Source organism: Bos javanicus, chromosome 3 (genome assembly GCF_032452875.1).
Source record: "Bos javanicus breed banteng chromosome 3, ARS-OSU_banteng_1.0, whole genome shotgun sequence".
In the NCBI taxonomy this organism is placed as follows: Eukaryota; Metazoa; Chordata; class Mammalia; order Artiodactyla; family Bovidae; genus Bos; species Bos javanicus.
The window spans coordinates 105,299,634-105,315,381 of NC_083870.1; the positions used below are offsets into that span (position 1 = coordinate 105,299,634).

General features: G+C 37.5%; 1 protein-coding gene across 10 annotated transcripts in view; it reads left to right on the top strand.

Moving 5' to 3' along the window:
* Positions 1-15,748, top strand: part of SCMH1 (Scm polycomb group protein homolog 1) — a 224,371-nt gene that overhangs the window by 85,630 nt on the left and 122,993 nt on the right. For 5 of the 10 annotated variants that reach the window (XM_061412328.1, XM_061412331.1, XM_061412333.1 and 2 more), the window contains 3 exons: positions 2,409-2,477; positions 2,913-2,936; positions 11,530-11,600. In XM_061412328.1, coding sequence (XP_061268312.1) covers positions 2,409-2,477; positions 2,913-2,936; positions 11,530-11,600 — 164 coding nt within the window. Of the gene's footprint in view, positions 1-2,408; positions 2,478-2,912; positions 2,937-3,869; positions 4,069-10,473; positions 10,617-11,529; positions 11,601-15,748 lie in introns of those variants that run through there. The other 5 variants (XM_061412326.1, XM_061412329.1, XM_061412327.1 and 2 more) reach the window with 5 other exon arrangements.

Genomic DNA, 15,748 nt, shown 5'->3' on the forward strand with positions numbered 1-15,748 from the left:
TTAAAGAGATTGTTAGTCTTTCCCGTTCTGTTGTTTTCTTCTGTTTCTTTGCATTGGTCACTTAAGAAGGCTTTTTTTAATCTCTCCTTGCTATTCTCTGCAACTCTGCATTCTTTACCCTCTGAACTCTAAAGGATTTCTCTTTCCCTTTCTCCTTTGTCTTTTGCTTCTCTTCCTTTCTCAGCTGTTTGTAAGCCCTCCTCAGACAACCACTTTGCCTTCTTTCATTTCTTTTTCTTGGGTATGGTTTTGGTCATCACCTCCTGCACAGTGTTACGAACCTCCATCCATAGTTCTTCAGACAGTCTGTCTGCCAGATCTGGTCCCTTTAATCTATTCATCACCTCTACTGTGTAATCATAAAGTATTTGATTTAGGTCATAATTGAATGGCCTAGTGGTTTTCCCTACTTTCTCAACTTGAGCCTGAATTTTGCAATAAAGAGCTGATGATTTGAGCCACAGTCAGCTCCAGGTCTTTTTTTGCTGACTGTATAGAGTTACACCATCTTCGGCTGCAAAAAGAGTAAATAAAATCAGTCTGATTTTGGTACTGACCAGTTGGTGATGTCCGTGTATAGTCATCTCTTATGTTCGTGGAAGAGGATGTTTGTTGTAACAAAACTCTGTTAGCCTTTGCCCTGCTTCATTTTGTCCTCCAGGGCCAAACTTGCCTGTTACTTCAGGTATTTTTTGACTTCCTACTTTTGCATTCTAGTCCCCTATGATGAAAAAGACATCTTTTTTTTGGTATGAATTCTAAGAAATCTTGTAGGTCTTCATAGAATCGTCCAACTTCAGCTTCTTCAGCATTAGAAGAGTACGTGTATTTGTATTTTTGGAAAGGAGAAAAGGAAGCATGGTAGGGAAATGTGGTTTGATTCCTAGACAGTGATAAGTAGCATTGAGATTGTAGCCATGAGTTCATGGTGAGACCAGTAAGCTTCCACTTGTTTTTCTTTAGCACTTGTGATCTGTTGGGGTAGGCATGATACAGGCAGATAAGTGGTTTTAGCCAAGTTAGGGTTGAGGCTTTAGTAGTCAAGTTTAACCAAAAAAAAAAAAAAACCACAGGTGTGAAGGAGTTGAAGACTTGGCCAGGGAGTGATTTTAGTGAGGGACCATAGCATCTGAGCTGAGTGAGAAGAGAAGTGGGTAAATGGGTAAATAATGGTTAAAAAAAAAGTGGTGCCGTTCAGTGGTAAAGAAGGTGCGTAAATAATGGTAAGAAAGCACTGGGGTCAGTAGGTGAGTCTAAATTTTCAAGCAAGGAAAATATATTTCTATTATATAAGTAATAACCCTGGTGCTGGGAAAGATTGAGGGCAGGAGGAGAAGGGGACAACAGAGGATGAGATGGTTGGATGGCATCTCCGACTCGATGGACAGGGGTTTGGGTGGATTCCAGGAGTTGATGATGGACAGGGAGGCCCGGCATGCTGCGGGTCATGAGGTCACAAAGAGTCGGACATGAACTGAACTGATACTCTGTATAAAAAAAAATCTGAAAATATTTGAGATTAGAAAGGGGAGAAAAACAGTACCACCACCCAAAGATAACCAGTTGTTTATATTTTCTTTGTTTACTTCTTTTTTTTCTAGTGATAATTTTAAGGGTTGTTTTAGTTTACTAGATAGACCTTCTATAACAAAGGCTACAGACTGGGTGATTTAAACAACAGACATTTTCATACAGTTCTGGAGGCTACAAGAGCAAGAGCAAGGTGTCAGCAGGGTTGTTGTTTTTTTTTTCCTTTGGCCTGTAAATGTCTGTCTTCTCCCTGTGCCTTCACATAGTCTTTTCTCTATCATTGTCTGTGTCCAGATTTTCCTCTTCTTATAAGGACACCAGTCGTATTGGATTAGGGTCCACTCTAAAATTAGATCTCATTTTAACTTATTTACTTCTTCATAGACCCTACTTCCAAAGTCACCTTCTGAAGTATTGAGAAATGATTACTTCAGTGTGAATTCTGGGAGAACACAATGCAGCCTGTAACATAGGTGTTCTTTGTCTTCAGTTTTTTATGTAATTGTGGTTATTCCTGTATATATTTTTTGATCCTTTACCTTACCAGATAACATTATAACTCAAACATTTTCCCACTTAGACTTGTAAAAATTTAACAGCTGCAAAATACTTTGTCAAATAACAAATGTATTTCAGTATCTTAATCAGTCTTCTGTGTTGAACATCTAAGCACCCTTCCACCCCAATTTTTTGTTATTATAAAGAATACTAAAGTTTCTTGAAATAAAATCTCTTTTTCTATACTTTGGGTTATTTCCTTAGACTAGAATCTCAAAAGTAGATTACTTTATCAAAAACTGTCGCAATATGCTGCTAAATTGGAGAAGTATTGAAACTTTTACTTTCTTTCCACATGACTGTTTTCTCTCTTCCTGCAGTAATAGACTGGAATGATGTTAGAAAACATAAATATGGTCATCTATCAGAGTCTGCATCCCAACATCAAGGTAAGAAAAAAAGCTGTATTTAGCATGGAAAAATTTAATTTGACATCTCTTACCACAAAGCCTTTTTTTTTGGAGGTCTGAGTATACCAAGAACTCACTGGTTAAAACACAAGCATATCTAATTTGTAGAGGTATCTGTCAAAACCAATATACATTGGTTTGAGCATGAAATCAGGAAATTTAGATTCTGAGTTCAGACAATCCCAAATTAGCTTTAGGTACAGTTATTTATCCTCTCTGGATATCTAGTTTTTAATAAGGCAGAATTGAGTGTATACTTCCACAACTACTAGTAATAAACTTAGTGTCTTTTAAAATGAGAGAATTGAACTACACAAAGTCTCAAGCCCTCATTTTACCCCAGAATCTCACTTTTCTGTCATTTTGGTATGTTCTGCATGATGACTTATGCTGTAACATTTTTTTCTTTAATAGAAGCTACCGACATCCTGGAGCTAGGTAAGATATCTTTCTTGTGTTTCTGTTAAATATGGGAAATTACTGAGCCAGGGATTAGATAGTAACTAGGAACAGAATTCCGTGTGTCTTTGTCTCATGAGCTCGTGAATCCTGTGATCTTGTCTGCCTAATGAGCCCATGCAGTTCTCCTTTGCTGTGAGTCTGACTCTCCTTATCAGGAGGCCACAGACTAAGCTAACGAAAGGGAAAAGGGTGGCTAATTACATGAGTACAATAAGGAATGGGAACTGAAACCAAATTGCAAGTTACTTCTTATTAATTCATTAAATCTAGAGCTAAAACAAAGCCTATTTGTCCGTAAATCAGAATTTGATGGCATTTTCCCAAAAGAAATTATTCATGAGATATATTGAACTGAAATTAAACCTAAAGATTTTCTAAGTTTTTTTTTTTTAAACTAAATAAAAAACTGAAATATTAAGATGTCAAAGAACAGGAATCAGCCTGGGACTGCATTTGGTTTTCATCCCTGAATAGTGTACTTCAGGACTAGGATTTCAGAAATGAAACTAATAGCAATATTTTTCAATCAGCTTTCCGAGTTCCTACATAAATGTCAATCTTAACTTCTTAAGTGTTCTTTAAAATCCTGCATTTTATTTAAATATTGATATTCTGATACCTTTATCAGTTTTTGTTGAAGTATTACATATTTTGTTACTGCAACTTCCTGTGTTCAATCCTATTATCATCATTTTCCATTTGCTCCCTCTTTCCTTTTCTTCTGACAACATATTACTTTCATTGCCCGCTGACAAGGAAGGTGATGTAAAGTAGTAGAACACTAGACTAGAAGTCAGAATTCCTGGATTCTTTGAAGGCCAACTTTGCCATTTAGTAAGTTTGTGACACTAATCCTTGGTTTTCTGATTTGTAAATGGGGATAATAATCCCATTCTACCTACTTCACAGGGTTATTAAGAAGATTACATGAACTAATGGATGTGAAAACATCTTAAAAACTCTCAAATACTTTTCAACTTTGGAGGATTATTATTTTCATTTGTTCTGCAACTATCCTCAGCCTTTTAAGTCAAATCTTGTGACATTCTTTGAAGTGAAGCATTCTATGATTATGAGCTGAAGAAATGAATGAAATGAAATAATGCAGGTAAAGGGCCTGATACTTGATAAACAATAAATGATAGTCACTTTTTATTTTTCCTTAAAACTTTCCTCATCCTTTCTAAGGTACTGGTGTGTGGTTTAAAAAGCATGGCATAAGAATCAGACAGGCCTGGGTTCATATTCCTTTTCCTCACTAACCAGTTTTGTGACTTCAGAAAAAATACTTGATCTTTCTGAGTCCATTTCCTCATCTTTAAGATGAGAATAAAACCTACTTTTCGGGTTATAATTAACAGGGGAAATATTGAACACAGTGTGGCATGGTGCAGACAAACAGAAGGTTCTCAGTGATAGCTGCTGCAGTTGCTAATGTGAATGATGATAACAGTTCTAGTTCAGTGATATTTAAGGTATGTTGTAAATAACCTGTTTTGTTGACAGAATTGTGAAAAGTGGATATTCAGTTTAAAATATTTACATAAATGATGTTAAAATGTGAAAGTATGTTTTTTGTTGTGGGAGTAGAGGTAGCGAAGCCAGGCAGAGCCTCTGATAAAGTGATCTTGGGCATTTCATTTTGTCCATCAGGCATAGAGGGTAGCCTCAAATACCACACTGAAAGAAAATTCAGTAGATTTTTAGAATCTCAGAGTTTGGAAGAGGCCTTAAAAAATCTACCTTGGCCTGCATTTCAAAATTCCAACACTTTGTATTTCTTGTAAAATGTCTTGTCTTAAACTTTCCCCAAAGTTGTTAGGGACTTAAAACCTCCTCAAGCAACTCACTCATGTTTAAACAAATATTTATTGGGCCAAAATCTGTTTCTTTGTCAATTCTATTAGTCCTACCTATAACTTTTAGAGCGATATGTATAGGTTTAGCCAGTTTTTCACTGCCCAGCCTCTAGTTATTTGACAGCAGCTCTAAGCACTGCTTTCTCACTACCATTCTGTTACATTTCCTAGTTCAAGCAACCATTGTCTCATAGCTAGTTTATTAGAAAAGCTTCCTAATCAAAAAGCTTCCTGCCTCTAGCCTTACCCTCCTCCAGTCCGTTCTTCACATTGTAGACAGGATGCTTTTTCTTATAAACCCTTTTGTGCTTCCTCTTCTCCTTAGTGTTGCATATGAGACTCTGAAACCCAAACACTGCTCTTATTGACAACCACTTTTCTAAACCATTTTTATCTGCCCAGTAGCCATACTGAAAGATTCAGGTTTGAGAACTGCTTTTTTTCATTTCTGGGCCCTCATACATGCTTTTCTTTCTGTCTGAAACAACAGGTCTCTCTTTGGCTAACTCCTTGCTTATCCTTTTACATTTTAACTTGGAAGCCTTAAGTTGAAGCTTTGTGAAGGCAAGACAATATTTTGATCATGGTCATATCTCCAGCACTGTTCCTTAATCCACACTATAAATACTTGTTGGATGGATGGATAAAGAAATGGCTTTAAGACTTTCATGCTAAGTGTTGTTTCTTCGTTTAGCTGGTCTTCATGTGACATGGTTTTGTTTCTCTTGATCATTTAGGTCACCATTTAGGTGTTGCTTTGTTCTGTCCCTCTCAAGGACTAGTGCCCATAACGTTTAATTTCCCAGGTGTGATTTCACTAGTCCAGAAAAGAGTAGGACCATTACTGGCTTGCTTCTTTTCATTCACTCACTTTTCAAACTTTTATGTTGCCTCTCTGAAGTTTCAAGTACTGGGTTAAACAGTGAAGGTTTTTAAAGCTCATAAAATGGACTTCTCTGGCAGTCCAGGGTTTAGACTCTGAGCTTCCAAATCAGGGGGCACAGGTTCAATCCCTGGTTGGGGAACTAAGATCCCACATGCTGCACAGCATGGCCAAAAATAAAGACTGTGACTGTCTTTATTGCTTAAAGGATTTGGGTTCCACACTTTAGGTGGAACTAAATAGAGTTCTTGTAGAGGAATGTGGACACAACAGTAGCCAGCATGAATGGAAATGCCTGATGTAACCATTTTAAATTAAGAGCAGTTGAGGGATTTGGGACATATTTAGGGGATTAGATATATTATGTCTAATGTCAGTAGGTAAAGATTTAGAAAAAGGTAGACTTTGGCTGATTCTAATGGTTAAAATAATCCATTTCTGCTGTTGAACCATAGCTGAATAATAAATTTCTCATCATTGGAATTATTTAACTAGAGGCTGGAGGGACCATTCAGGTCTCAGCTTTTATATCATCTCATCAAGATCCCTTTCTTGACCATCCTGCCTAAAATAGCATACATACTCTCAGCACTCTTTTCCCCTCCTACCTTGCTTTATTTTTTCCTTATTTGAAAAGGGCCAGAAATTATATAGGACTTTCCTGGTGGCTCAGATGGTAAAGCGTCTGTCTACAATGCGGGAGACCTGGATTCGATCCCTGGGTCGGGAAGATCCCCTGGAGAAGGAAATGGCAATCCACTCCAGTACTATTGATAGCATACATACTCTCAGCACTCTTTTCCCCTTCTACCTTGCTTTATTTTTTCCTTATTTGAAAAGGGCCAGAAATTGTATAGTTATTATGTGGTTTCTCTGTAACTTTCTGGATCAATTGAATTATGTTTATTTGTTTCTTTATTGTGTCTCTTCCCCCTTAGAATGTAAGCTCCATGTGGGCAGAGATTCTGGCTGTTTTGTTCTTTGCTGTGTATCGCCTGTGCCTGGAATTGAGCTTGGCATATAGTAGTTGCACAGTAAACATTTGTTGAATGAGTGAATATTAGAGAAAGGAATTCATGCTCTCAACTGGTGGATCTTTTGCGTTTTACAATTTAGGGAACTGTTAATTTTTAAAGTATTTGTGTGTAGTTTTAAATCCCTTCAGGGCAGAAGTCTTTGTGGTTGTTGTTCGGTCGCTCATTCATGTCTGACTCTTGACAACCCCGTGGACTGTAGCATGCCAGGCTTCCCTGCCCTTCACCATCTCCCGTAGGTTGCTCAAACTTATTTCCATTGAGGTGGTGATGCCATCCAACCGTCTTGTTCTCTGTTGTCCCCTTTTCCTCCTGCCTTCTATCTTTCTCAGCATCAGGGTCTCTTCTAGTGAGTTGGTTTTTCGCATCAGGTGGTCAAAGTATTGGAGCTTCAGCTTCAACATCAGTCCTTCCAATGAATATTCAGGGTTGATTTCCTTTAGGATTGGATGGTTTGATCTCCTTGCAGTCCAAGGGATTCTTAAGAGTCCTCTCCAGCACCACAGTTCAAAGCATCAGCCTTTGGCGCTCAGCCTTCTTTATGGTCCAACTCTCACATCCATACATGACTACTGGAAAGGCCATAGCTTTGACTAGATGGACCTTTGTTGGCAACTAATGTCTCTGCTTTTTAATATGCTGTCTAGGTTTGTCATAGCTTTTTTTCCAAGGAGCAAGCATCTTTTAATTTCGTGGCTGCAGTCACCATCTGTGGTGATTTTGGAGCCCAAGAAAATAAAGTCTCTCATTGTTTCAGTTGTTTCTCCATCTATTTGCCATGAAGTGATGGGACCGGATGCCAAAACCTTAGCTTTTTGAATGTTGAGTTTTAAGCCAATCTTATTTCCTAATAATAGACATAACTGTCATATGGTAGTATGTATGTTAGAGTTTATAAAATACTTTCATAAGTATTATTCAGCAGTATAAATGAGATGACTGACTGTCTCTCATCTATAAAGTTTCAGCCCAAATGTTTCCTGTCTAGAGCATCTGTCTGTAATTTCACCATCTAAGATGATTCCCAGTCTCTGTCACATATCATTATTTTATGTCCTTCAAATACTTATCACTTACTACCGTATCTATTTGACTTTGGGTTAATTGTGCCTCATTATGCACTGGAATATAAATTCCATAAGGGCAGGGACCTCCTGCCTTATCCTAGCATTTAGAAGAAGTGCCTGGCACATACAGGATACTCAAACATCATTTGAATGAATAATTGAAATCACTCCAGAAATTATAAAGTACTATACTAGTTAATAATGTCAATCTTCACAGTAATCTTGACCCAAGTATGAATTAGATTTCCCTGTTCTGCATTCTCAAGGCAACCTGCACTACCTCATTAACTTAAATTTATCATAATTGTGGCAGATTATTTGTATTATTACTTAATTTACTACTTTTGCTTATCTCTAAACTGTAGGCTCCATGAATTTCAGAACCATGTCTATCTTGTTCTCCTAATATTTAACACTGTGCTTTTGCACTTAGAAGAAGGTTAATAAGTATCTGTTGAATGAAGGAGTGTATGTATAATCTTGTGGGCTATTATGTCTCTTTCAGATAAATGAACTGATGCTTGGAAGGATTAAGTAATTTATTCAAGATAGGAAATGGCAACCCACTCCAGTATTTTTGCCTAGAGAATCCTGTGGATAGAGGAGCCTGTTGGGCTGCTGTCCATGGGGTCGCACAGAGTCGGACACGACTGAAGTGACTTAGCATGCATGCATGCATGCATTGGAAAAGGAAATGGAAACCCACTCCAGTATTCTTGCTTGGAGAATCCCAGGGACAGAGGAGCCTGATGGGCTACTGTCTGTGGGGTCGCTCAGAGTCAGACACGACTGAAGCGACTCAGCAGCAGTAGCAGCAGCAGTTAGCTATAGAAACAAGACTTCAACCACCATCTTCTAATTCTCAATATCACATTCTTTCAATTATCCCACTAGTTTCTAGGCATGGAATTTAATCAATATTACCTAGGAAGGCTTTGAAAATACAGATTCTCAGACCACACTGAAGAGATTACTGAATGAGAATCTCTGAAGATAGTCTCAGAACTGTAAAAAGAAGTTAGAAAAATTATTTAGTGTATTTTGATGGTAAGTAGCATTTGAGAATGGTATTATATCCCAAGATTTGACAGATTGCTATTTTAGGGGCCAAATGCAACCCACTGCCAGTTTTTATAAATAAAGTTTTAGTGAAACACAGCCATGCTTGCTCATTTACATATTGCCTGTGGCTGTTTTCATGCTACCAGGTACAAGTTGAGTATTTGTGACAGAGACGGAATGGCCTGCAAAGGGTAAATTTTTTTCTATCTGGTCCTTTACAGAAAATTTGCCAACCCCTGATCTATACTTTGTTGCCTGTCCTACTTCTTTTGTGGTATTTTTAGTGCTTGGCAGTGTGGTAGGTTTGATGTTTGGCTTCATTATGAGCATTATAATAGGTGCTCAGATATTCTTAGTGAGTCGATAAAAATTAACTTATTTTGCAGCTTACCTGATTGATAGTAAACAATAAACAACCTAAGCAGTCAAATTTAAGAAAAATACTAATCTAGGTATGATTGAAGCTAGTGAACCCTCAGTGGATGAACTGCTTTTAACAAAGAGGTTCTTTTTCATTCAGTTGATAGTAAATGGGAAGATGTGGGATTTCTTAACCTATGTAATAGGAATTGACTACCATAGTTGTTATGTGTAATATAGAACTATAATACCCTAATTATTTTGGTACCCTGATGCTGCTGTAATTACATCTTAAAGCCAAAGTCTCTTGGGTGTTTTTGGTCAGAACTCAAAACAGTAACAAGCAACTCAGAACTGACCTAACTTCTTCCGTACTGCCTTCTACAGTAATTCCCATATAGGTATTTAAATTTACATTAAAGTTAAATACCATTTAAAATTTAATTTCTCACTCACACCAGCCACATTTCATGTGTTTAATAGTGGCATGCGGCTAGTGGCTATCTTACTGGTCAGCATAGATGCAGAACATTTCTGTTATCAGAGAAAGTTTTAGTGGGTAGAACTGCTGTACTTGTTAGAGTTCAAGAGGTGCAGCCTAGTCAAATCCAAGACTTACTATTTGACTTATTTATTTGCAAGAATGGAATAATAATTCTTGATGTTTTCTTTTTCTAACAGCCAATAGTGATGAAACTCTTTGCTTTAGAAGCCATCTCAGCTAAGAGCAAACTCTTTATTAAATTTTAATAAGCTATTTAAATCTTGACTTAAGGAAATACTCATCTCATTTACCCTTGGACTGTCTATTCAAAATGATTAATTATTGACCAAAGGGGATGGCTGCCAGGTGGCGCTGGTGCTAAAGAATGTCCCTGTGAATGCAAGAGACTAGGGTTCGATCCCTGGGTCAGGAAGATCCCCTGGAAGAGGGCATGGCAATCCACTCCAGTATTCTTGTTGGAAAATCCCAAGGACAGAGGAGCCTGGAAGGCACCAGTCCATAGGGTTGCAAAGAGTCCGACAGGATTAAAGCAACTTAGCATGCACACACCCAGTCATCAGCCAGTTCATTAAATAGTTCAGAACTGACTGTGATTTCTGGCCAAATCTATTTGGCTTGGTTAGGATGGTGGGAAAGGAACCAGTTTTAAAACAGAAGCTATAAAGTCAATAGAGTATAAAGTCTTGGCATCATCTTTGGAGTGACTTAGATTTCATCATTCCATGACTCATTTTTATTCCCAGCATCTAGTGCTTTTTTCATGGCCCAAAGGGGCCCTGTGCTGCTCCACTGCAGAGGAAACTTCAAGAAATGCTGGTTTGCTACAGTGTTTTAGCTTGTGAAAGTCTCTGGGACCTTACCTGCTCCATCATGGGGTCACCTCTAGGTGGGTATTAGGGGGATATTTGTAATTGATTTAACCTTTAATAAAGAACCTGGTCATCTTTTGTGGTTCAGTAAGATATGTGTTTAATAACCCATCCTTTAAAATGTTTTCCCTGATGCCAGGTCAGTGTCACCTTAAAGATTATTTCTCTAGCACAGTGTTCCTCAAACTTTGAAAGACCTTAAGGGCCACTTCAAGAGGCTAAAAAGATTCTGTAAATTTGCCAACTTATTCTTAACTACTGTCATCAGAAATGCTACTGAGGATCAGCTTTTCTCTAAATTAACAAGCCTTGGCCATTTTGCACCTCAGAGCAATGCGACGGTGACTGGAATAGGAGAGGGTTGAGGTGAATGGGAGAGAAACATCTTTTAGAGTGAGGATTCAAGTATAATCTCATTCTGGCTTTTCCTGCCCCCAACAACTCCTCTTACCCAGGGTCTCAAGATAGCCTCTTCTTTTTTCTTTCTGAGCTGTGATGGTGGGATTCTGCCACATTGGGTGTTAAAATCAGTTATTTGATGGCAATAAGGGACCTTTACAGGAGTCAGATTGTTCAGAAGGAATCTTCCCACCCACTTTGTGCCTCTTCTGTACTGTTTTCCATGAGCTTCCTGAATACTTCTTTGAGACACTGGTATGACTTGGTGTAGCATTTTGGATCATTTTAGAGACTGGCTTGAAAGATTCCTTAGGTCATCTAGATGGTGATTCAAAAAACATTGATCTAAAATGATTCACTCAGGTCACCTCAATTCTTCCCCCTACTATACTTCTTTGAGTCCAAACAGGGCCATGTAAGTTTTCTTATGCTCCAAACAAATCTGAAAATAGCCTAATGTTTAGGGTAGATTACATCTTGAAAGCATTTTTAGGAAGTTGACTGTGATAGAGATTTTTATTTCCTTTACAGGTCATTTTACCTGGGACAAATACCTAAAAGAAACATGTTCAGTCCCAGCGCCTATCCATTGCTTCAAGCAGGTAATTGATTCTCAGCATCTTTAGAAGGTGGGAGGCAAGTAGTTTTTCTGGTCCTTAGACAAGCAAAACATGAAGTGGGAGCCTTTGGGCTTCTCACCTGAAGTCCCCAGAATAAACTTCTATGGGAAGACTATAGCTTCAAGACTCAAAACTCAGCTGTGACTTTTAAACATTCTCCTCAATTTCCCAAGTAACACCTTTTCCTTCTTCACCTCCTTGAAGATACTCTGTGTTACTGAAAACAGTTGCTAATTTTTACTACAGCTGTTAGTTCAGGCAGATAGGAAACAGAGTTATAGCCCTTAGACAATTCTTGAAAGTGGAGCAGTATTCATATCTCTGAATTCAGCTCCCCTGCCACAATCTTATCTTTCCATAAAAATGTTGGCACTGAATCGCATTGTGGAGTATGTTAGGAGTTCATTGGACGTCATTTAGAGCTTCCCACATAGGATTAAGTTCCCCATACAATGCACAGATGATGTTGACTATCAGTACGTGATAAGGCTAGTAAGTAGAGATGTGTACTGCTGCTAAATAGAGCTGCACATCAGGAAATGGTTTATATCTCCCTCCTTTTTAGTATTCAAGTGTTACTTCCACAAACTGTCAACATTTTGAGTTTGAATTTTGTCTAAATAAAAGTACAAAATAGGACTTTGCTCATCTGAAATAATAGGGACTGAATTCATATTTCCACCTGCAATAATTTTAAAAGACAAAATATATTAAATAATGGTTTTCAAGTTACTGAAGATCAGGCAGCCAAGAACAGTGATCTCTAAGAGATGAAAAAACAAATGAGTTGAGCCTCTTATGATTTACTGCTTTACAATAGTTTGAGACCATGGCCCAGGGAAAGAGAACCCAGACTAAATAAGCCTGAGAGATTCCCTATCAAATTAGGGAGATGGAACTGAGAACCCAGGGATAGAATTTGCAGGACAGAGTACCAGAGAAGAGAATGTGGCACAGAAAGAAAACTGCAGAGAGCCCCCAGTATTCATCAAAGTACTGTTGCTCTGTATATGCATGTGAGCATCCAAAGCCAAGGGAAACACTGTCTGAAAGGATTAGAAGGATAGTAAAAGGATAGAGCCTAGTGCTCACACAAGACTGGGAATAGTGCCTGATTCCACCAACTAGACTGGAAAATCTCATAATTCATGTGGATAGTTGGGAAGATCCTGCTCAGTAGTGGGAAATGATTAGCCTTAGGATAAGCATGCTTTGAATCTGCCTCACAAACTAAAAAGCAAGACTCAATGTGATTAAATTATTTCCAAGTAAATTAACTTCATCTAGGAACACAGCACAAGAAGGGAATGCAAAAATATCCAGCACCTAACAGGTAAAAGTCAAATGTCTGGCATCTAGTCAAAGATTATCAGGCATATAAGGAGGCAGGAAAGCGTAACTAATAATGAACAGACTAATCAACCAATTGAAACAGACTTAGAACCTTTGCAAATCTTAGAAGATTAAAACATTAAAACAATTATTTTAATTATGTTCTATATGTTTGAAAGTTAAGCAGAGACATGAAATATAAAAAAAAGACATTGAGCAAAATGAAAAATACACTAGATGGGATTAATGGTGGAAGAAGAGATTAATAAATATGAAAGCATAGCAGTAGAAGATACCTAAAATGAAACACACAGAAAAAAGTATTTTAAAAAATATGAAAAAGAGATCAGTGAAGCATGGGATAACATCATAGACCATGTAATTAGACTACCCAAAAGAAAAGAGATGGAGAACTGGAAAAGCATTTGAAGATAAAATGGCAAAAAATTGTTCACAGTTGAGGAAAACTAAAAATCTGCAAATTCAGAAAGCTAAATGAATATCCTAAAAAAAAAGACAAGAATAAAATTACACAAAGGCATGTCATAAATTATCAAAACTAGTGATAGAGAACATCTTCAAAGCAGCCAGAGGAAAAAAGACACTTTATGTGCAGGGAAACAAAGATAAGAATGACATTATATTTTCTTGTCATAATGCAAACAAGAAGAAAGTTAAATAGAATCTTCAAAGTTTCAAAAGAAAACTATCAACCATGAATTTTATATCCAACAAAAAGATCTTCCAAAATGAAGGAAAAATAGAGATATTTTCAGATGCATAAAAACTGAAGGAATTCATCACTAGTAAGCTCACTCTTCAAAGAAGGCAATGGCACCCCACTCCAGTACTCTTGCCTGGAAAATCCCATGGATGGAGGAGCCTGGTAGGCTGCAGTCCACGGGGTTGCGAAGAGTTGGGCACGACTGAGCAACTTCACTTTCACTTTTCATTTTCATGCATTCCACTCCAGTATTCTTGCCTGGAGAATCCCAGGGACGGGGGAGCCTGGTGGGCTGCCGTCTATGGGGTCGCACAGAGTCAGACACGACTGAAGAGATGCAGCAGCAGCAGCAGTAGCAGCAAACTCACTCTTAGAAATGTTAAACAAAGTCCATCATGCAGAAGGAAAATATTACCAGATAGAATACAGATCTACACAAAGGAATGAAAGTTACTAGAAATGATAATTACAAGGGTAAATACTTAAAATGTTATTTCTTTTTTTTTAATGTTATTTCTTATTAAACCTTTATAAAAGATCATTGACTATAAATAATGATAATAACATTGTATTGTAGATATAATAAAATGTATTAGTAAAATGTATAACAACAGTAACTTAAGTGAGAGAAATTTAAGAAGGCTATTATAAAATTCTTATACATGAAGTAGTATAATATTACTTGAAGATAGACTGATAATTTAAATATGTTTAAGCCCCAAAGCATCCACTAAAATAATAGAAAACAGCAGAATGGTAGGTTTAAATCCAGCCATATCTATAATCCAATCATAAATTATCTAACTTCCTCAGTTAACAAACTGAGATTGTCATATTGGATAAAAAGTAAGACCCAATTATATACTTCCTGCAAGCAATTATATTTTAAATGTAAAAACACAAACAGGTTAAAAGTAAAAGAATCAAAAATTATAATAAAGCTGAAATGGCATACTAAGATCAAAGAATATTTCAGAGCCAAAGGATATTATCAGATAAAAATACAGTAATTTCATCATGAAAAAGGTCACACAGTCCTTACATGAATCGAAAGATGATAGATACAGAGCTTAACACCCTTCAAAAAAATTAATTCAAAGCAGACCACACACCTAACTGTAAAACACAAAACTAAAACTCCTAGAAGTTACCATAGGAGAAGACTAAGATGGAAAAGGTCAGTTTTCATTGCAATCCCAAAGAAAGATGATGCCAAAGAATGCTCAAACTCATCTCAACCCTAGTAAAGTAATGCTCAAAATTCTCCAAGCCAGACTTCAACAGTCCATGAACCATGAACTTCCAGATGCTCAAGCTGGATTTAGAAAAGACAGAGGAACCAGAGATCAAATTGCCAACATCCGTTGGATCATCAAAAAAGCAAGAGAGTTCCAGAAAAAAACATGTATTTCTGCTTTATTGACTATGCCAAAGTCTTTGACTGTGTGGATCACCACAAACTGTGGAAAATTCTGAAAGAGATGGGCATACCAGACCACCTGACCTGCCTCTTGAGAAACCTGTATGCAGGTCAGGAAGCAACAGTTAGAACTGGACATGGAACAACAACAGACTGGTTCCAAATAGGAAAAGAAGTACGTCAAGGCTGTATATTGTCACCCTGCTTATATAATTTATAAGCAGAGTACATGATGAGAAATGCTGGGCTGGAGGAAGCACAAGCTGGAATCAAGATTGCCAGGAGAAATATCAGTAACCTCAGATATGCAGATGACACCACCCTTATGGCAGAAAGTGAAGAAGAACTAAAGAGCCTCTTGATGAAAGTGAAAGAGGAGAGTGAAAAAGTTGGCTTAAAGCTCAACATTCAGAAAACTAAGATCATGGCATCCAGTCCCATCACTTCATAGCAAATAGATGGGGAAACAGTGACAGACTTATTTTGGGGGGCTCCAAAATCACTGTAGATGGTGATTGCAGCCATGAAATTAAAAGATGTTTACTCCTTGAGAAAAAAGTTACGACCAACCTAGACAGCATATTCAAAAGCAGAGACATTACTTTGCCAACAAAGGTCCATCTAGTCAAAGCTATGGCTTTTCCAGTAGTCATG